A 20,548-nucleotide genomic window follows, 5' to 3' on the forward strand; every position below is an offset into this window, starting at 1 on the left:
GGAATGTACGAAGGGGACTTCCTGCACCTGATCCAGGCCATCTCTGTCACACCTCCTCCAACGTCACACTGAAAGGCGGGACTCCGCCCCACCCAAGGCGGAGCAAAGACGTCCACACTCACTCCTCCAGGCCACCTCCTACAGGAAGTCCTTGCCAGTGCAACAGTGCACGAGATAAAAGGCATCAAGATTAGACGGGCAGAACTAAAGTGTTCCCGTTTACACATACCATGACTGCTCACATGACCATCCATGGAACCCACTAGAGTCCTAGAACACAGACACACATTCTGTCTCTCTCTCTCTCTCTCTCTCTCTCTCTCTGTAACTCTGACTTTCAAATAAATAAATCTTTAAAAAAAAAAATACAGGGGCAGGCACTTGACCTCGTGTACCTGGTGGTCAGGTCTAGGTCAAGTCGGAACACCTGGGCTCAGTCTCCCCAGCCCCAGCTCGTGAGTCCTGCTTCCAGTTCACGCACAGCCTGGGAGACGGCTCTCTCCCTGTAACTCTGCCTCTCAAATACATTATTAAAGAAGTGGGTATTTGTGACAGCACAGGCCCTGAGATCAATGGCAGAGGAGAGCCCTGAGCCCCGTGAGGAGCAAAAGCCGATTTGGCAACGAAAGGACGGAGGTTCCGGCAGACGGGGCTGAACCTCACCCTGACCCCACACCCTACGCGAGGATCCACTCACAATGAGATCACAGAGGTGGGAACTACCGACTTCCACCAGCTTGCGACCTGGGGTCAGAGATTGACCCCAAAAGCATGAGGACAAATGCAATAAGCTGATCACCCGATAAACAGAGGGCGAGACTTACCCGATGAAAGCCACCTGCTCCGAAGGGCAGGCTGGGACCCAGGCGAGCTTTACTTACACTCGGAGGACGCAGCCGCAACTCCAGGGACAAGGCCGACCTCGCCAGGCAGCGAACCATCCACCCCACCCTTCCAGACAGGGAAGCCAGGGGACAGACGCTGCCCCAGGGGGGCCCGGCGAGCCGCAGGCCAGCGAGACGGCAGAGGGTCTGAGCCACCCTCACCCGCCCTGCACAGCCAGACAAGCCGGCCGGGAACACCTCAGATGCTGATGAAGAGACGGCCACTGGCCCTGGGGAGCGGGAGTCTCGGCGGGTGCTGGTGGCTCCTGGAGGACACGGGCACTCCGAGCTGGTGCCTTCTCTCTGTGCGCGGACACAGCACAAGGCCCAGTGATCCCACGCCCCACCTCCTCCACGAGAAACGAAAACGCACGCTCCCAACAGGCTCCACTCGCACACAGCGGACTGACAGATCTCACCATCCCCCAGGGCTCAGCAGGTGCGGCCTGGCCCAGGCTCGGTAGCGCCCCACGGCGAGCTGGGGGTCTCAAAGGCGGGGCAGCGGCAGAGGCTGTCCGGAGGCCGCACGCACTGCGGTTCCACTTCTGACTTTGGAGAAGGAAGGGACAGAGAACAGGACAGGAGGCACGGGGCGCGGGTGGCCACGACGGGGCAGCACGGCGCAGTGTTGGGGATGGCCCGTGCGTCCCGATGGGGGCAGAGGTGCGCTCGAACTCCAAACTGTGTCCCCAGACACGTTAACTGTGAAAATACTTTAATACGAGTGACCTGGGGAGCCCCAGCCCACCAAGATGACTTTGAGTCCAGGCCTGAAGGGGGAGGGGAGCCTTCGCCCCGGATGGACGGGGAGGCAAGAAGAGGCCTCGGCCGGAGCCTGCCTGGGGTCTGAGGGTACGAGGACGCAGCGTGCTTGGCCCACCCTGGCGCTTCCGCCTCGGGTGGAAGGTGAGCTGGCCACGTGGGGTCCGGGGCACACCGAGCAGGAAGGAGAGGAGCAGCCCTGCCAGGGGCTTCATCAGTACAAATGAGACTGGCGGGGGCGCGGTGTAAGCAAGGGGGCTAGGAGGCGGCTTGTTCCCGTGCTGAGAGCAGGCGAGCCCGGGACGTCCCCCCCCCCCCCCCGGCTGCCCCCTCCCCAGACGCTCACAGTGCACCAGCGGCTCCACCGGGTCCCTGGCCAGGACAGGGCCACACGGCGATGCGGCCAGCTCTGTGCCGTCACCCACAGCAGCCAGGGAGGGCTCGGGCCACCGCGAGCCCCGTGGTAGTGTGGCAGCTCAGCTTCCCAGGGTAGGCTCAGGCGTTCCTCTGCTCCGGGGGGAGGTACTGGAGGCCCAGGCGGCGGAAGATGTCTTCCTCAGAGGCTGCGGGGACGAAGGCCCCCTGGGATGGGAGCTGGGCGTCAGCCGCGGGGCACTGGCTGGGCGCACGGCAGCGCCGAGTGCCGAGGCGTGGGGCGACACAGGCTGGGGGCGTCGGGGACATACCTGCTCCGGGTCAAACAGCCCGTGGCTGCTGAGCCACAGCCCCTTCTCCTTCCTGCTGAAACGGCGCAGCTCCCGCTCAAACAGCTGGGGGGGGGGGGGGGGACTGTCCTGAGCAGGCCGGCCCAGGCACCTGTGGGCACCCAGCACCCACGCTACCCGGGAACCCTACCTCGGAGCCAGTCCAGCCCAGCAGAGCAAAAGGGAACTGGCTGCTGGGGGCGACCACCAGGTCCACCCTCACGGCCTTCCAGGCTGGGCCAGCCCTCGCGGGCCCCCCCACGGCAGCTCTGGGGGGCTGCAGCAGGCGGAAGATGCACAGACTCCTCTCAAAGGCATCCATGGAGCGGCTGTGCCGGGCCAGCTGCTCGGGGGCCCCAAAGCAGCTGGGCTGGTGGTGGTGGTACAGGACCAGGCCCTGCAGGCGAGGGGGGCGTGAGCACTCAGGCGGGGGGGGGGGGGGGGGGGGGCGGGGCCAGCAGCGGTCCCCTCACCTGATTCTGCAGGTGGTGCATCACTCTGGGCAGCAGCCCGGCCTCCTGGCCCTCCTTGGGGTGAGAGATGAGGAAGTCCACATCGTGGCCCAGCAGCTTGCCCCTGAGAGAAGACTGTGATGCCCTGGCCCAGGCCACAGCCCTGCCAGGGCGTGGACAAGGATGCCCAGCACCGCCAGCTGAGGCCCCTTCTCGGGGGCGGGGCCGGCCCCTTACCTGCGGAAGCCACCGGTCAGCGTGACGGTGGCCCCCGGCAGCGCCTGCCCCACAGCGGCCTCCACCAGGTGCTGTAGGGCCTCAGCCTCTGGCCGCTGGACTGGGGTGCACAGGTCCTGGTGGTACTGGAGCCCTGTGAGCAGCACAGGCCCCTGACATGCCTGGCCTGCCTGCCCCAGGCCCCGCCCCCACCAGCACAAGGCGGCAGGTGGAGGGGGCGGTGCAGGGAGCTAAGTGACAGCCCCCGGGATGCACGGCGCCACAGTCACCCACCTGGTAAATGGGGGACAGACTCAACCCCGGCCTAGCTACCCCAGGAGTTCTTTCCACACTGGTGGCATCTCTCCTACACCTCCACGGGCCTTGCACACCATCATGGCACTGGGCAGGTGGGCCCAGGGCCCCCACTGTCCCTGGCGCAGGCCAGTTTAACAGGGAGGCCACAACAGGTCCCGACTCTTCAGGCCCCAGCAGCCCACCTGCCACCCCACCCCCAGCCACCCAGGCAGTCAGCACTTCCTGTGTGCCCATGTTTAGGCCTTGGTGTGCGGAAGCTTCCAGATCCAGGTGGCTTTGGAAGCCCATACTCCACATCTCTGGGGCTCACCTGCTCTCTGCTGTGAGGTCAGTCTCCGTGGCTGCTGGTGGAGGTCGTCCAAGGTGCGCAAGCCCTCCTGGTACCAGCGGTCAGCAGTCCTCACCCCTACCCCAAAGATCTGGGTGAAGAGCTGTGAGGGAGGGGCAATCTGCTGGGGTAAAGCTCTTGGGCACGAGTGTCCTCCTGGTGGCCAAGGCCATGTGGCAGGGACTCAAACCTGGGGCCTCACCCGCCCAGGCGGCGCACCACCAGGGCCCCTCCGTCCCTCCCGCGGCAGCCCATGCCACACATCGGACTAGACTCGCCAGACCAGCGAGCCGCCTGCTGTCAGGGTCCTCCTGGGAGCCCGCACAGGTCAGCCTGCGCTCCCAGCAAGACCGAGACAGTCCCCAGCGGCTTACAGGACGGACTCTCAGGGCAAAGCCGCATCTCCCACCGACCAGCAGCTACACCCAATTGCCGAGTTCTCCTTAACAAACAGAAGGGTAAGGCTGCAGGGGCCGGCAGGGGTCCCACAGGCTGACGGGTGCAGAGGGACCCCAGCCCACGCACGTCACCTGCCCTGAGCCAGCTACTGAGACCCTCCCAGACTCCTGGAAGGAGGCTCAGGGAGCCCCCGAGGGTGGGGGCGGTACCCGTGGTCACGCCCCCTGCAGGGGACACTGGTGTGTGGCCAGAGCCTGGAGCTGCTCTGCAGGGCACTGGGGCAGGGGTGGCCGCTGCCCAGGCCTCCCCAATTCCCAGTGCGCCGGCCCCTCCCGTCCCAGGGCCACGGCCGACCTGGGCACTCCAGGGAGCCCAGGAACCCTCGCTACTCACTGGCCTCCCACCAAACGAGGTCGCCTCCTCCCAGCCCCCAGGTCCGCTGTGCCCCGCCTGGCCCACCTCAGCTCCCCCACCCCCACGTTTGTCTCAGGGTGCCCCTTGTGCAGTGCCCACCCTGCCAGTGCCCAGCTGTGCTGCCTGGGCCTCCCTCTCCCCAGCCCCTCCTGTGGGTCCCGACAGCCACGCCCTCCCCAAGGCCACACTTTGTGGACGCCAGTCGCAACGACCACTGACCCAGCTACAAGCCAGGCAGCAAAACAGGATCGCAGTGGCACCATGGAGGCTGGGATGGCACCTTCGAATCAGACTGGGGGTGAGGAGGCCCGGAGGGGGTGCACAGCACGGAACTGAGACCAAGACCAGACAGGACAGCGTGCGGTGGCACCACGAATGGGTCCCCCTTGGCTGTCGGCAGCACACGGCACGCCCAAGGATACACCCTCCAGCACAGTCCGGTGAACCCGACGGTGCCAGGCAATCTGGGCCTGGTGCCCCCGGCTCTGCCTGCCTGGCGCACAGCAAACACCAGCAGCCACATCCAGGGGAGGCCCCCCCTGACCCCGCAGCCAAGTCACCACCACCTGCCCCACACACCTTCATGGTCCGGAACCTCTCTGAGCTCCGCACCCGCTCCACCTCCTCACACACCCCGAGCTCCAGCAGCTCCTGAGGGAAGAGACCCGGCAAAGCTCAGGGCAGGAGTGGGCAGCCGGGCGCAGGCAGGGGCCCGAGGCTGGCCAGTCCCCCCATCGACCCGGCAAAGCTCAGGGCAGGAGAACAAGGCAGGAGCGGGCAGCCGGGCGCAGGCAGGGGCCCGAGGCTGGCCAGTCCCCCCATCGACCCGGCAAAGCTCAGGGCAGGAGAACAAGGCAGGAGCGGGCAGCCGGGCGCAGGCAGGGGCCTAAGGCTGGCCAGTCCCCCCATCGACCCGGCAAAGCTCAGGGCAGGAGCAGGCAGCTGGGCGCAGGCAGGGGCCTGAGGCTGGCCAGTCCCCCCATCGACCCGGCAAAGCTCAGGGCAGGAGAGCAAGGCAGGAGCGGGCAGCCGGGCGCAGGCAGGGGCCCGAGGCTGGCCAGTCCCCCCATTGACCTGGCAAAGCTCAGGGCAGGAGCAGGCAGCCGGGCACAGGCAGGGGCCCGAGGCTGGCCAGTCCCCCCATCGACCCGGCAAAGCTCAGGGCAGGAGCGGGCAGCCGGGCGCAGGCAGGGGCCTGAGGCTGGCCAGTCCCCCCATCGACCCGGCAAAGCTTAGGGCAGGAGAGCAAGGCAGGAGCGGGCAGCCGGGCACAGGCAGGGGCCTGAGGCTGGCCAGTCCCCCCATCGACCCGGCAAAGCTCAGGGCAGGAGAGCAAGGCAGGAGTGGGCAGCCGGGCGCAGGCAGGGGCCCGAGGCTGGCCAGTCCCCCCATTGACCTGGCAAAGCTCAGGGCAGGAGCGGGCAGCCGGGCGCAGGCAGGGGCCCGAGGCTGGCCAGTCCCCCCATCGACCCGGCAAAGCTCAGGGCAGGAGCAGGCAGCCGGGCACAGGCAGGGGCCCGAGGCTGGCCAGTCCCCCCATCGACCCGGCAAAGCTCAGGGCAGGAGCGGGCAGCCGGGCACAGGCAGGGGCCTGAGGCTGGCCAGTCCCCCCATCGACCCGGCAAAGCTCAGGGCAGGAGAGCAAGGCAGGAGCGGGCAGCCGGGCACAGGCAGGGGCCTGAGGCTGGCCAGTCCCCCCATCGACCCGGCAAAGCTCAGGGCAGGAGAGCAAGGCAGGAGTGGGCAGCCGGGCGCAGGCAGGGGCCCGAGGCTGGCCAGTCCCCCCATTGACCTGGCAAAGCTCAGGGCAGGAGCGGGCAGCCGGGCGCAGGCAGGGGCCCGAGGCTGGCCAGTCCCCCCACGCCCAGCATATAGGGACTTGGAAGCACAGCCTGGATCAGCCAAAGCCCCCGAGGCCTGGAGCTGCCAGAGCCGGGGTCCCAGCCGACCAGGACACCTCTCAGCTGAGTGACGAGCCCCGGGGTGCGTAAACCCCTTTCTAAGTCACATGGACAGCAGCAATCTCAACCTGGGGGGTCCTCCAGAGAGACGCTCCCCTCCCGCCCTGCACGGACTCCTCCCAGCCCACCAGGAAGCTCCACACGGCCTCGGAGCCACCTCCCGTGCCACCCGCACTGGCCTACCTGGACCACCCTGGAGGAATGTTCTCCGAAGTGGGGCAGCCCCTGCAGCTGGCTCGGCGCCGTGACGGGGCAGGGCAGGGCCCGGAGCACCGAGGCCGCTCTGCGGAAAGACAGGAGGCGGCCCTCGCTGCCTTCGAAGCCGGCTGCTTCCGCCAGCGTCTCCAGGGCCTCCTGCGGGGGACACGCTTGGCAAGGGCAGGGGGCCTCGGCCCGACCTGCCGGCTCTCACCCTCCGGCTGTGCCCGAGTCCCGTCCCCAGCCAGGGCTCACCGAGAGGGCGGTGTTGTGGTGAGGGAGGGGTGTGGGCCGCTGGCAGGCATAGGCGGGCACCCGCCCCAGCCTTGGGGGCTCTTCCTCGGGCTCGGCCACCTGTGGACGGGGACACACGGCCACTACGGGCTGAGTCTCGCAGCCTCAGACCCTCTGGTTGAGACAGGGCCACACAACCACAAAGGCAGGCACAGCCGGGGGCTGCAGGGCCTGAGGACAGCTCTGAGCAGGGCAGCAGCGGCGGCCTGTGCTGCGTGTGCCCCCCCTTCTCACAGCCAGGCCTCGGAGGGGGGGCCCACAGCACAGTCTGCACCAGCAGGGGGGACCCTGGGCACACAGAGCTCCCAGAGCACAGCCCATCTCACAGGCTCAGTCTCACCGACCAGGCGAGAAAAGCCGGGAGATGCTGAAGATAAAGGGGCCCCCAGAGCACCCACACTGTGGTGAGGACAGAGCTGGGACAGCCCGTGCACTGGTCTCTCAGGGAGCCGGGCGGGGCCCTCACTGCCCTGTGGCAGCATGCCTACGTGCTAGAGTAAAAGTTGCTTGCATGCCTACGTGCTGGAGTAAAAGTTGCTTGTGTACTCTCCCAAACAGCTTTAGATAAGTGTCTATGTGAAGGCACTAATGTTTAACAGGGCCAGTTCCTGCTCCCCTGGTAAGACATGTTTACTCTAAAGTTTCCTGTTTTTGTGGGTCTGTATTGTGCTGCTCTTTCGCCATGTTTAGACTTAAGATAATGTTTGACTATGTACTGGGACAGGGGATGGGTACATAAGCAGTGGAAGAAATGTGTTTAGCGCCTCTCCGCCTACATCTGTACTGACAACCAAGTGGCGTCTCAATAAACCGTGATTGAAGAAGGATCTTCGTGCCGTTAATTCTGTGCCTTGCTGGTCAAGGCTCGCCGCAGCTGGTGCCGAAACCCGGGAAACTCGAACCAGACGCGTAACATTGCACGACTGGAGAGGTGAGATCCAGAACTTCACACGGGAGACGGGTCGACGTCGAGGAAGGGTATGTTAGAAGAATTTCTCCTGGTTATTATCATTTTTGCCTTCTCTCTTATTATTGTTTTAGTTCTAAAGTTGTGTGCGGCCCAGAGTAAAAGGAAACAGTGCCTTTTAGAATCATAGATATGGGTACTGCCAATAGTCATGAAAGTGAAAATTTCGTGGATCCCATACAAGCATTATTAAAAGAAAGGGGATTAAAAATTTCCACAAAAACAATAAAGACAATTTTAGAAGATATAGACAGGAAAGCCCCTTGGTTTGTTTACACTGGAGATATTAATTTGAAATGTTGGGAAAAATTAGGAAAGGATTTGGAGCAGGCTAAAGAAAAGGGGTCGCTTAGGGCAGGAACCTTTCCGTTTTGGAAATTGGTACATTCCTGCTTACAAACTGGTAAAAATGTGGAAATTATCAAACAAGGGAGAAGAGCATTAGCTGACCAGCAGGATAGTTGGTCGGAACAAAGTATTACAGAGGAGAGGGAACATACCAAAAGAAAAGGCAAGGTAAAAGATAAGAGATCTCGCGAGGAAATGAAGAAAATTTTGAGCTCAGAAAAAGAAAAACCTTCAGCACCTTTGTACCCCGCCTTAAGTGAGTTTGAGGATCTTAGATTGGCAGAAGAGGAGCAGTATGAAGAAGATTTGGATGATGATTTCAGTGAGACTGAGGAACAGGGCGCAGATAATAAAATTCAGGCTGCTAGCGTGCGCCCTCCCCCTTATGTTAAGCACAGTAAAGGCAGTCATTTTATTAAAAGGGAAACGTGGGCCCAATTGGCGTCAGCCTTCCCGGTATTTGAGGAACAACAAACTCAACGCCGATTTCATGAGCCTATACCATATAAACAGTTAAAAGATCTAGTGGAGGCCGCGCGCCAATTTGGTTCCAATGCCGCCTATACTTTAACTTTGTTAGGACGATTAACCACTAATGCTATGACACCTTCAGATTGGTTTGAGATTGCACGAGGCAGCCTCAGCACGGGACAATATCTCGATTACAGATCCATTGTTACCGATGCTGCACATACACAGGCTAGACAAAATGTGCGGGATGGTCAGCCGCATTGGACAGCAGATATGCTTTTAGGACAAGGACAATGGGCGGCTGATCAAACTCGCTACCCCCTTGAAGTATACAGACAGATTAATGACATATATCTCAGGGCTTGGAAGACTTTACCCAAAAGAGGTGAGGTCTCGGGGAATTTAACAAAAATTATTCAAGGGTCCAATGAGCCTTTTTCAGAGTTTGTGGGTAGAATGATGGAAGCAGCGGGAAAAATTTTTGGGGACGTGGAGAGTTCAATGCCCTTAATTCAGCAGCTTATATATGAGCAAGCTACTAAAGATTGCAAACGAGCCATAACTCCATGGAAAGGAAAAGGGCTAGAAGCCTGGTTGAAGGCATGTAGGGAAATTGGGGGACCATTAACTAATGCTGGGCTTGCTGCTGCTATTTTAACTGCAACAAAACGTAATAACAATAATGGTGCATGTTTTAAGTGTGGGAAAATTGGTCATTTTAAGAAAAATTGTAAAGAACAAAAGGAGCATAACAATCCTGTGCGACAAATACCTGGCACTTGTCCCAGATGCAAAAAGGGGAAACATTGGGTTAATGAATGTAGGTCAGTAAAAGACATTAATGGACAACCCCTCGAGACAATAGAAAAGGAGTCAAAAAACGGATATCGGGGCCCCCGTCCCCAGGGCCCGAAAGCATATGGGGCACTACAGGAACCTTCCATGCAGCCACCCCCGAAGTCCGCAGAGCAACCGCGGGCTCCGCAGGGCTGGACCTCCGTGCCACCTCCGGCTTGGTATTAACACAGAGCATGGGAGTACAGATAATAGATACAGACATGCAGGGCCCATTAGAAAAGAATACCGCAGGATTAATCATTGGACGATCATCATCAACGCTACGAGGGTTAATTGTTTTACCAGGAGTAATTGATCCTGACTATGAGGGTGTTATTAAAGTAATGTGCTACTCCCCTTTTGGAGTAATTTCCATTTCCCCTGGCGATCGCGTAGCACAACTTCTGATACTGCAATCAGGTCATGAAAAATACCCCGCCCGGTCACATAACCGTGGCGCATCTGGTTTTGGATCTACAGGAATCGATCTCGCATGTCTAAGCATGGAATTAAATGACCGACCAATGTTACAGATAGAGGTGGAGGGTAAACATTTTTCAGGCTTAGTGGATACAGGAGCAGATCGTAGTGTTATGAGCAAACAATTTTGGCCAAAGGGATGGCCTTTGCAGCATGCCTCTCAAGACTTGGTAGGATTGGGATATCGACAGGCTCCAGAAATAAGTTCTAAGGAACTCCACTGGACAGTCGATAAACAACAAGGCACCTTTCGTCCCTTTGTGGTAGATTTACCTATAAATTTATGGGGTAGGGATATACAAACCCAGATGAAACTCATATTGACTAATGAGTATTCGCAGACTAGCAAAAATATCATGGCAAGACAAGGATATATGCCCAATAAAGGGTTAGGAAAAAATCTTCAGGGTATATCAGAACCGGTGGAGTTAGTTCAAAAAACAGACCGCAAAGGCGTGGGTTTTTCCTAGGGGCCACTGAGGAAAAGCTATTACGTATTCCCTGGAATACGAATAAGGCAGTGTGGGTGCCCCAGTGGCCCCTCAGTCGTGAAAAACTCGCCGCCGCTGGAGAACTTGTGCAAGAGCAGCTGATGTTAGAACATATAGAGCCCTCAGTATCGCCCTGGAATACTCCAATTTTTGTCATAAAGAAAAAATCAGGCAAATGGAGGCTTTTGCATGATCTGCGAGCAGTCAATAGACAGATGCAATTGATGGGACCAGTACAGAGAGGACTGCCTCTTCTGTCTTCCCTTCCAAAGGGCTGGCCTATGCTAGTGGTAGACATTAAGGATTGTTTCTTTTCCATACCTTTACATTCTTTAGATCGAGAGCGATTTGCTTTTACTCTCCCTTCAGAGAATCATGAAATGCCTGACGCAAGGTATCAATGGAAAGTGTTGCCTCAAGGCATGGCTAATAGCCCTACTCTTTGCCAATTATATGTTAATCAGGCTATCGCACCAGTACGAAAACAGTTTTCACAAGTCCGTATCATTCATTATATGGACGACATTCTTATCACAGCTCATTCACAGCAATTAGTAGATAAGGCCTTTGCATTGCTCTCCTCCTGCCTTAACGCATATGGTCTTTCTATTGCCCCAGAAAAAATACAACAATCTGATGTGGTGCAATTTTTAGGAGCAAAAATTACTACAACTTCCATTCGGCCACAGAAGCTCTGCATTAGCACTCAAAACCTATGCACACTGAATGATTTTCAAAAACTGCTAGGGGACATAAATTGGCTACGTGGATATTTACCGCTGACCCGAAACGACCTGCAACCTTTGTTCTCTATTCTGGAGGGCAATCCAGATATTGCCTCTCCTCGTCAACTTACTCCTGAGGGCGTTAAAGCTCTGCAACTCGTAGAAAAGGCCATTAGTAAAGCCCAACTATGTAGGTTTGATCCGTCTAAAAAATTACTACTATGCATTCTTGCTACGCCCACTACACCTACTGGAGTGGTGTGGCAAAATGCTCCTTTATGGTGGATACATGGTAATTCAGCGGGTGTAAGAACATTGCGGTATTATCCTGAATTAGTAGCTCATTATGCTCTTCTGGGTCTCAAGTTTTGCACAATGCATTTTGGTAAACATCCTGATGAGCTGATTGTACCTTATACTCAAATGCAAATTGAGACTCTTGCCGGTACCACTAACGTTTGGCCTATTGTTCTAACTGCCTTCTCAGGTGTAATTGATAATCACTTGCCAGCGGACAAATTATTAACTTTTGTGCAGCGAAATTTAGTTTACTTTCCTAAACTTACAAAGAGCAAACCCATTCCAGCTGCAACAACTATTTATACTGATGGTTCCAAGACTGGTCGTGGAGCGTATGCTACAACTGATTCAGAGCCTGTGATTCTTCATTTTCGCCCTAACGCCCCTCAAGTGGTAGAGTGCTTAGTGGTATTGACAGTATTTCGCACATTTTCAGATGAACCCATTAATATTATCTCAGATTCCCAATATGTGGTAAATGCTGTCCGTTCACTAGAGGTTGTAGCTCATATACAGTCGCATAGCACGGTAGCCCCAATATTTCGACAAATCCAGCAAGCTATCCTGGTTAGACGTATGCCCTTTTTCATTGGCCATATAAGAGCTCACTCTGGCCTCCCTGGACCTATGAGTAAAACTAATGCCAAGGTAGATATCGCAACCCGTAATAGTGTCTTTGTATCTCTGACTTCTGTTGACCTAGCAAAAAACTTTCATGCCTCTTTTCATGTTCCAGCTAATACGCTGCGCTTGCGCTTTCATATCTCCAGAGAACAAGCTCGGCAAATTGTAAAGGCCTGTCCAGATTGTGCAATATTCCTCCATCCGCCACATTCTGGTGTTAATCCTAGGGGACTAAAACCTTTATCCTTATGGCAAATGGATGTTACACACATCCCAGAATTCGGTAGGCAAAAATACGTACATGTCTCAGTGGACACATATTCTGGTGTCATTCATGCCACTTCCTTGTCTGGGGAACGTGTAGCACAGGTGAAACTTCATTGTCTTGAGGCTTGGGCAGCTTGGGGAAAGCCTGCCCTCATAAAAACTGACAATGGGCCCGCTTATACTTCAAAAGGCTTCGCTACCTTTATGTCACAAATGCAAGTAGCTCATAAAACTGGCCTACCGTATAATCCTCAAGGCCAAGGCATTGTGGAGCGCGCTAATCGCTCCCTAAAAGAAACATTGCAAAAACAGAAAGGGGGAATTGCGCTCCATGCAACCCCCAGAGAACGCCTCGCTATTGCATTATACACTCTCAATTTCTTACATTTTAATACAGAGAATGAATCAGCGGCTATGAGGCATACAAAAAATCCTGTACAAACTAGTCAAAAGGTCATGTGGAAAGATGTACTAGATAACAAATGGTATGGCCCGGATCCTGTAATACAGAGATCCAGGGGGGCAATTTGTGTTTTTCCGCAGGAACGACCAGACCCGATCTGGATTCCAGAAAGACTGACAAGGAGAGTGACAGATAAGAAAGAAGAGGAACGACAAGAGAACACGAGGCATGATAATGAAACGTCTGACATGGATACTGATGGGACTATGGTTGACATTTCCCATGACGATATCAAAGGATGTGACCCTGTGGGCCATTGCGAGAACATGGCCAATACCTAAGCCAGTGTTCTCTAGTGATAAGATGTTTCCTCAATTGTATAATAGAGACTGTCAGTTAGAAATACCGTGCAAAACACCACAAAATATGCAACAAATGCGATATAATGCCACTAATGTTACCCTCTATAATAGCTTGTGTTTTTCTATGAACTCGCAGAGTCCCTGTATACAGATTCTTTCATATAACCTTAGTTGGATATATGATCCCTTTAAATATCTAAATCCTGACCTCTCGATCCCAATGGTGCTCGAGGCCCTTACAAAGATTGCTCTAGGGAGCACAAATGGAACAGGAGGAGGAGGTAATAGCACCGTGGCTAATGTCACTACACTCCTGATCACAGCCAACATAACAGTTCCTTTTTTAATACAGACAGGAACCAATTCCAGTGCTTCATGGAACATATCTAGACCTGTACCAAAGTGCATCACTCGGGAATTCAGCTATCCCCCGCGATTTGGTGATTGCACAGAAAATGTAGAAACCCAAGAACCGTATAAATTTTCTCCTAAATTCAAATTATATCAGAAACCCAGAGCGGGCAATCCTTTAGCCTCCTGGGTATTGTGGAATAGACGTGGAGCTAGTATGGATTTGTCCCCTTTGGCAAGGCTTGATTCTATTAATATAAGCCTCTATAATGCTAGTGGCAGTTATAACATAACTAGTCATGTACTCAGTAACTTTACATCGCATTCTTTGCATAATATGAGCCTCCTGTCTAGTCATGTTTGTGTCGATCCTCCCTTTATTTTTCTTTTGACAGATAAACAAGATAATGGGACGATAATAGAATGTGCAGGAAATGATACATGCTATTTAACCCAGTGTTGGAATGGAACTCAGAAAACTATGGTAGTAATGCGTGTACCTACCTATGTTCCTATACCAGTAGTGACTGACCCAGAGGAATTTCCTCTGGCAGTTTTGTTTCGACAGCCACGGGACTTTGGGGTTATAGCCATTGTAACGGCAATTGTCGCCTCTGCCGCAGCGGCTGTTACGGCGGGAGTGGCCATGGCTTCCACTGTTCAAACTGTGCAGACTATTAATGACGTCGTAAAAAGATCATCAGACGCTCTATTTGTCCAGGAACGCATAAATGATCATCTGGCTTCAGGGGTGCTACTATTAAATAAACGCATGGACTTGCTGCAAGCAGCTATGGAAGATCTTTTTGAAGTCACCAGCCTAGGTTGCGTTCAGAGACTGCACCATATGTGTGTTACGCCATATCCAGCCTCTCTAAATGAGTCAAGAAAACTTGGGTCTTATCTATCAGGGAACTGGTCTATGGAATTTGGGGAACTTCAGCAAAATCTTACTATCATGATTTTGCAGCTGAATGAAACTAGAGCATCTGTTGTCACTCTGAAAGGGTTTTCTGATTATATATTACAGGGGTTACAATGGTTCAAAGAATGGGTGGGGGTTGGATTGTTCGGAGCTGTATTACTATCAGGGCTATTGTGTACTCTTTTTGTTCTTTTCCGATTAGTACGGAGCCGCAAGCGCGAAAAAATTGCTCTCCTGCAAGCAATGGCCGCAATTGAGGCAGGCAGTTCCCCCGCGGTTTGGCTCAGCATGTTTAAAGAAGCTTAAAGAATGTCCTTGCACTCAGGGGCCATAGTGCCATTGCACCTGATAAGGAATTCTTTCATCTGGGATATTGCCTTAGCACTCCGAGAGCTTTTGCTCATTGCACCGGAATGGGAGTATCCCTGAGCACAGGCGCCCCTTGATCGGCCAGCACATCATGAGGTGAAGGCCTGATCGGGGATAAGACCTCATTTGCTGTAAAAAACAAAAAAGGGGGAACTGTGGCAGCATGCCTACGTGCTAGAGTAAAAGTTGCTTGCATGCCTACGTGCTGGAGTAAAAGTTGCTTGTGTACTCTCCCAAACAGCTTTAGATAAGTGTCTATGTGAAGGCACTAATGTTTAACAGGGCCAGTTCCTGCTCCCCTGGTAAGACATGTTTACTCTAAAGTTTCCTGTTTTTGTGGGTCTGTATTGTGCTGCTCTTTCGCCATGTTTAGACTTAAGATAATGTTTGACTATGTACTGGGACAGGGGATGGGTACATAAGCAGTGGAAGAAATGTGTTTAGCGCCTCTCCGCCTACATCTGTACTGACAACCAAGTGGCGTCTCAATAAACCGTGATTGAAGAAGGATCTTCGTGCCGTTAATTCTGTGCCTTGCTGGTCAAGGCTCGCCGCACTGCCCACCTCCCCTGAGGCCACTGTCCCAGCCGGGCGGGGCCCTCACTGCCCACCTCCCCTGAGGTCACTGTCCCAGCTGGGCGGGGTTGGGCCCGCACCTGCACCTGCTCACCTCCAGGCGGTGCCTGGGCTCCACGGGGACGGGCCGCCCTGCGGCCATGCTCTCGGTGAACCAACCGATGTCCAGCAGAGCTGGGCGGGGGCAGCCTGGGGGCACAGCCGCTGCCCTGCACTCCTGCCAGCCCTTGGCCTCCTCGGCTGAAGTCTGCTCCATCACCACGTGGGTCACCTCCGAGCTGGGCAGGGAGAGGGGGAGGGGAGGCCAGGGCCTTCCTTCTGGCCCCAGCTTTGCCCTTGCCAGACAAGCGCGCTTCGTCGGTCAACCATAGCTCCTTCCAGTACACAGACAGTCCTCTGGCCATTTGGAACGGAGGTCTCTTCTCTCACAGGGGGCACGAGCCAGCCCACAGCCCACCTCGCCACCCGCCTCTGAGAAGGGGCTCCCTAGGAGCAGGTCTCCCCAGGGGCAGGTCTCCCCCTCCCCCGACCTGCTCTGCACGGCAGAGACAAGGACCTGTCCATCTTTAGGGTGCCCCTCCTCTGTGACAAGGACCCGACATCTTCAGGGCGCCCCTCCCCTGTGAGGGCCTCCTCTCCCCAGCTGCTGCTGGGCCCCACTGGCCCCAGGACCGCCCAATTAAGCAAACAAGCTGCAGGGGCACCGGGCTGGTCCTTCACTCCCTCAACTCCAAGCCTGGGGGAAACCCCAGCTCTTGCCTCTGGGGGTTCCGTCCTTGCAGGAGGCCACCGGCTTGCGTTTCCTGGGAGTCTCTGCCCACCTTGGACCCCGCAGGACGCCCCAGCCCTGAGACCACCTTTCACTGGGGGAGATCACGGACCACGAGAGGCTGGAGCCCATTTTGAGCCCCTTGGGCCGTACCACGTGCACCCCGGGAGGCGGCCAGGGGTGCGGGAGCCGCCCTGGGGAGTCGCCCCGGGCCAGGGTCGCCCTGGGCAGCGCACCTGCAGGCATCCAGGACCCGGAAACCTTTCGACAGCGCCAGGCGTGTGAGGAAGGCCCGGCGACTGCGACCCATGCGCGGCTCGACCAGATAAATGACGACATCGGGGAAACGCACGGAGGCCGGCGCGGAGGCGGCGGCTGTACCGCCGGGGCACGCGCCCCGCGCTCGGCGCCGCTTCGGGAGCATCCAGGAAGCGGGAGAAGGCGGGCGGAAGTCAGAAGGAAGCCGGGCGGAAGGCGGGCGGAAGCCAGAAGGAAGCCGGGCAGAAGAAGGGGCGCGCTCGGCAGCTAGGCCCCTCCCTATGCAAATATAAAGCCTCTCTGGCGAGACTCTCCCTCTCGAACCAATCAGAGCGCTGCGGGTGTCCCGGCCCCTCCGGAGGCCCCGCCTCTATGCAAATAATCCCGACGGGCCACGCCTTCTATTTAAATTACTCTCGCCGAAAGCCCCGTGCGGCCCCAGGGACCTCGGGAGGCCTGGCCGGGCGCGGGCGGGGCCGGGGCTCCGTCCTCGGCCGGGAGGGGTGGGCGTCCTTTCCCGTGGGGGGTGATTGGCTTCATCTGCGGGGCCAGAGCTGGGCCAGGACCGCGGTCCCCTCTGCCGAGCCTGCCGTGCCTGGCGCTCGGAGCGGCACCTGAACCCCTGCACCTGCGCAGCGCCGCGTTTTTCAGCCGGGTGGCTCCAGGTGGGTGAAACATTTAAATCCGGGAGAGAAATCAAGAAAGTGAGAAATGAGAGCCACAGGCCCGAACGTGTGTCGGAAAGGTGTCCGCAGAGAACAGGGGCTGCTCTGGACCTTGTGGGGGAACTGGCCGAGACGCAGGGGGAGGCGATGCTCGGAAGAAAGTCCTGTGGGGGGTTGCAGCCCGCGCCCTGGGCTCACCTGTGCAGGGCAGTGCCTCCACCTGCCAGGCCAGCGCACATCACTGGGCCCGAGGCATGAGGGGACGGGCCACGTGTGGGCAGTTTGGACACTCACCTGGCAACCATGGCCCACAGAACCAGAACCAACCACACGTGTGGATCCCGCAGCTGCAGGAGTAGGGCTGCCTGGACCCCGAAAAGCCGCGGAGAGGAACGGAGTCCTGACAGCACCCTGCCTGACTTGGGATCTGAGGGTGGCACAGCCTCCCCCACGCCTCCCCTGGGCTTCCCCAGTGCTGGACCACGGCTCCAGCCTCTCCTCCCCTCTTTTCAGTCTGCTTGGAGGCACTGCTCCCTGGAGGGGGCAGGCAGCTGGCCCAGCGCAGGCCCCTCTCTGCTTCCTGTATCATACCCCAAGCCCCCAGTCAGTCACCCACCTGCCTGGGACCCACACCTGCAAGACACGAGGCCTGGGGAAGGTCCCACCCGCCTGTGGTGCCAGCGGGGTCGGACTGGAGTTCTCCATCTGGGGAAAGCCCCCACCCTCCTCTTCCTCTGGAGGTCCATCCCCATGGCCTGGTCTGTGGGGGGGTCCCTGTGGGGGCAGTCTTGGCAGGGAGGGGGTTGGCCTGACCGCCAGAATTGGCCAGCAGCAGTGAGGGGGGTCCCGTGTTCGAGTGCAGCTCCAGAAACCCGACACCTGGCCCTCCCTAGGCTGTCCATCCAACTGGCCCAGGGACTGTCCCAGCTCCCTGGGGACTGACGCATGGTCCAGGCTGAGTTCTCCCAGGCACCCCCGGGGCACAACTCTAGCAGCTTCGTGCATGAAAGTACCAGGTGGGGAGCACCTGGGTGTGGAACGACCGTGGGCTGGGTCCGAACACGGCATCCGTACCTGCAGCCGCCAAGGACTCGAGCCGCTTGACTCGGAGTCGCCAGACCGGAACGTGCAGCCTGGGCGCCTCAGCTGGGGTGCGGCTTCGCACCCTGGCACACATCCATGTCCAGGGGTGCCCAGCGGTCTGGGAGGGCAGGAGCTGGGGGCACGCCCGCGTGGCTGAGTCCCCAAGGCCCTGTGCTAAGCAGAGGGAGCTGTGTGCTGTGCGCTGCAACCCCAGGGAGAGGACAGCTGGGAAAAGGCAAAACCGGGAGCAGCCAGACGGGGAGGGAGGGGGTGAGGGTGGGACACAGAGCGAGGGCAAAGGGCTCCAGGGGAGTTTGGGAGTTAACAGGTAAGTGTTGTGGACCGGAAGGTCCCCCGTCTTACTGTGGGCGGAGTTACAAGTCTGTTTGCCAAACTCAGAGAGCTGTGCCCGAAAAAGGGTGCATTGTGACAAACATGCCTCATAGACCTGACTCTTACACCAGCGCTGGGCCCAGAGTGGCGGGCCAGCAGGTTAAGCCACCGCCCGAGATCCTGTGTCCTGCACTGGAGCAGCCACTCAGGTCCCGGCTACTCCGCGCTTCTGAGCCACATTCTGCTGATGGCCCGGTGATGGCCAAGGACGTGGGTTCCTGCCAGCTGGAGACCCAGAGGGATCCCCTGGCTCCTGGCTCCGCCCTGACTGTTGCAGGCACCTGGGGAGTGAGTCCGTAGATGGAAGCCCTCCCTTTCTGTTTGTCTCTCCCTCTCTCTCTCACTCTGCCTTTCAAATACATAATAAACCTTTTAGAAATAAGGAAAAGAGGGGGCCGGCACCGTGGCTCATTTGGTTAGTCCTCTGCCTGCGGTGCCGGCATCCCATATGGGCGCCGGTTGCTCCTCTTCCAGGCCAGCTCTCTGCTGTGGCCCGGGAAGTCTGAGTGCTTGGGCACCTGCACCCGCATGGGAGACCAGGAGGAAGCACCTGGCTCCTGGCTTCGGATGGGTGCAGCTCCAGCCGTTGCAGCCATTTGGGGGGTGAACCAATGGAAGGAAGACCTTTCTCTCTGTCTCTCTCACTGTTTGTAACTCTACCTGTCAAACAAATTTTTTAAAAATTTTAAAAAATAAATAAAAGGGATAGGAATGGGTGCTGTTCATCCATTTCTACAGGAACAAGGGACATCCTTGAGACACTTCCTGATTCTTAGCCAATGAGAGCAGAGAAATGTGGGGGCGGGACTGTGTCGCTGTGTGTGCCAGACGTGGAAAATACAGCAGCCCAGGCTCAGAAAGTGTTCAAAGTCCTTAGCACGCCTAGGAGTGACTGGGACAGTTTTCTCTGCGCTGTACAAGAGTACTTCAAAGAGCTCACAAAGGGGCTGGCACTGCGGCGCTGCGGGTAAGCTGCTGCCTGAACACCAGCATCCTGTATCAGAGCGACAGTTCAAGTCCCGGCTGCTCCACTTCCGCTCTACTGCTCCAGGGGAAGCAGGAGAGGATGGCCCAAGGGCTTGGGCTCCTGTCCCCCGTGGGAGACCGGAATGGAGTTTTTGGCTCCGTTGCAGTCATCAGCAATGAACCAGTGGATGGAAGATCTCTTCCTGTCACTCCACCTTTCAAATAAATAAAACAAAAATTTAAATCCATGAAAATGGAGTTAACAGATAAGTGTTGTGGGTGCAGAGCATTCCTGAAATCCATGCACTGTTTTTTCATTACATTTTCATGACCTTTTGGAAGACCCCTCGCGTGTGTGGGTTTCCAAATATTTTTGCACCGAAATGAACCTATCTTTAAATTCCATCTCCATGGATCTTTGGAAACATCTGGAAAGGGCGTGCATTGCTCCAAGGGAGGGAGCAGGGGCGCAGTCTCCATCCGCATGTGGGGACGAGGTCCCCCCCAGAACACGCTCAGGCCTGGGGAGGTTCAGTGAGAGCGGAGGGTGGCCCTCTTCACCCTGCCTGGCCCCTCCGAGGCTGCTGTCTGCCCTGTGGGCCACGGAGCCTCCGCCCTCTGTGTGGGGTAGCCGCTCTGTGCCCAGCGCCTGGCCCCACCTGGCTGGGCCCTCCTGCTCTGTGGGCACCCTGTGGGCTGCAGCCCCCCGCCCGCCACAGACGCGCTGAGGATTGCTTTCGCTCAGATGTATGAGTTTCCATTTTTCCCAGATGAACCTCATCCAGCTATTTCCTGTTCCCGCTCCAGCTCCGAGAGTCCTGGGGGTGAGTCTCCAGTGCCCACCCTCCACCAAACCGCGGAGGGCCCCCCCCCCGGGTGTGGTCCACCCCAGCGCTGCTCTCCTGCTGTGGGGCCTGCCTGCCCTCCCCCCTGCAGGCTGCCAGCCAGCGGCACACAGGAGAACCTGGGGCCAAGCTGCTGACGCTGC

The 20,548-nt window shown here is 57.2% G+C and overlaps 2 protein-coding genes across 3 annotated transcripts; one reads left to right on the top strand and one right to left on the bottom strand.

Moving 5' to 3' along the window:
• Positions 1-1,963: 1,963 nt before the first annotated feature.
• Positions 1,964-16,619, bottom strand: POLM (DNA polymerase mu). The gene is made up of 11 exons (XM_062178330.1): positions 16,432-16,619; positions 15,521-15,704; positions 6,892-6,990; positions 6,622-6,792; positions 5,057-5,128; positions 3,647-3,767; positions 3,040-3,172; positions 2,824-2,926; positions 2,502-2,747; positions 2,333-2,416; positions 1,964-2,228 (listed from the first exon to the last, which is right to left on the bottom strand). Exons 1-11 carry the CDS (start codon positions 16,617-16,619, stop codon positions 2,142-2,144), a joined length of 1,488 nt encoding a protein of 495 aa, XP_062034314.1. The 3' UTR covers positions 1,964-2,141.
• Positions 7,404-15,360, top strand: LOC133749098 (endogenous retrovirus group K member 18 Env polyprotein-like). Of its 2 annotated transcripts, none has more exons than XM_062178252.1 (2): positions 7,404-7,908; positions 12,984-15,360. In XM_062178252.1, exon 2 carries the CDS (start codon positions 13,072-13,074, stop codon positions 14,785-14,787), a length of 1,716 nt encoding a protein of 571 aa, XP_062034236.1. In that variant the 5' UTR covers positions 7,404-7,908; positions 12,984-13,071; the 3' UTR covers positions 14,788-15,360. The 2 variants fall into 2 exon arrangements, with proteins under 2 accessions (XP_062034236.1, XP_062034237.1); XM_062178253.1 differs by having other exon boundaries at positions 7,404-7,861.
• Positions 16,620-20,548: the final 3,929 nt, after the last annotated feature.

Source organism: Lepus europaeus, chromosome 20, assembly GCF_033115175.1.
Source record: "Lepus europaeus isolate LE1 chromosome 20, mLepTim1.pri, whole genome shotgun sequence".
NCBI lineage: Eukaryota > Metazoa > Chordata > Mammalia > Lagomorpha > Leporidae > Lepus > Lepus europaeus.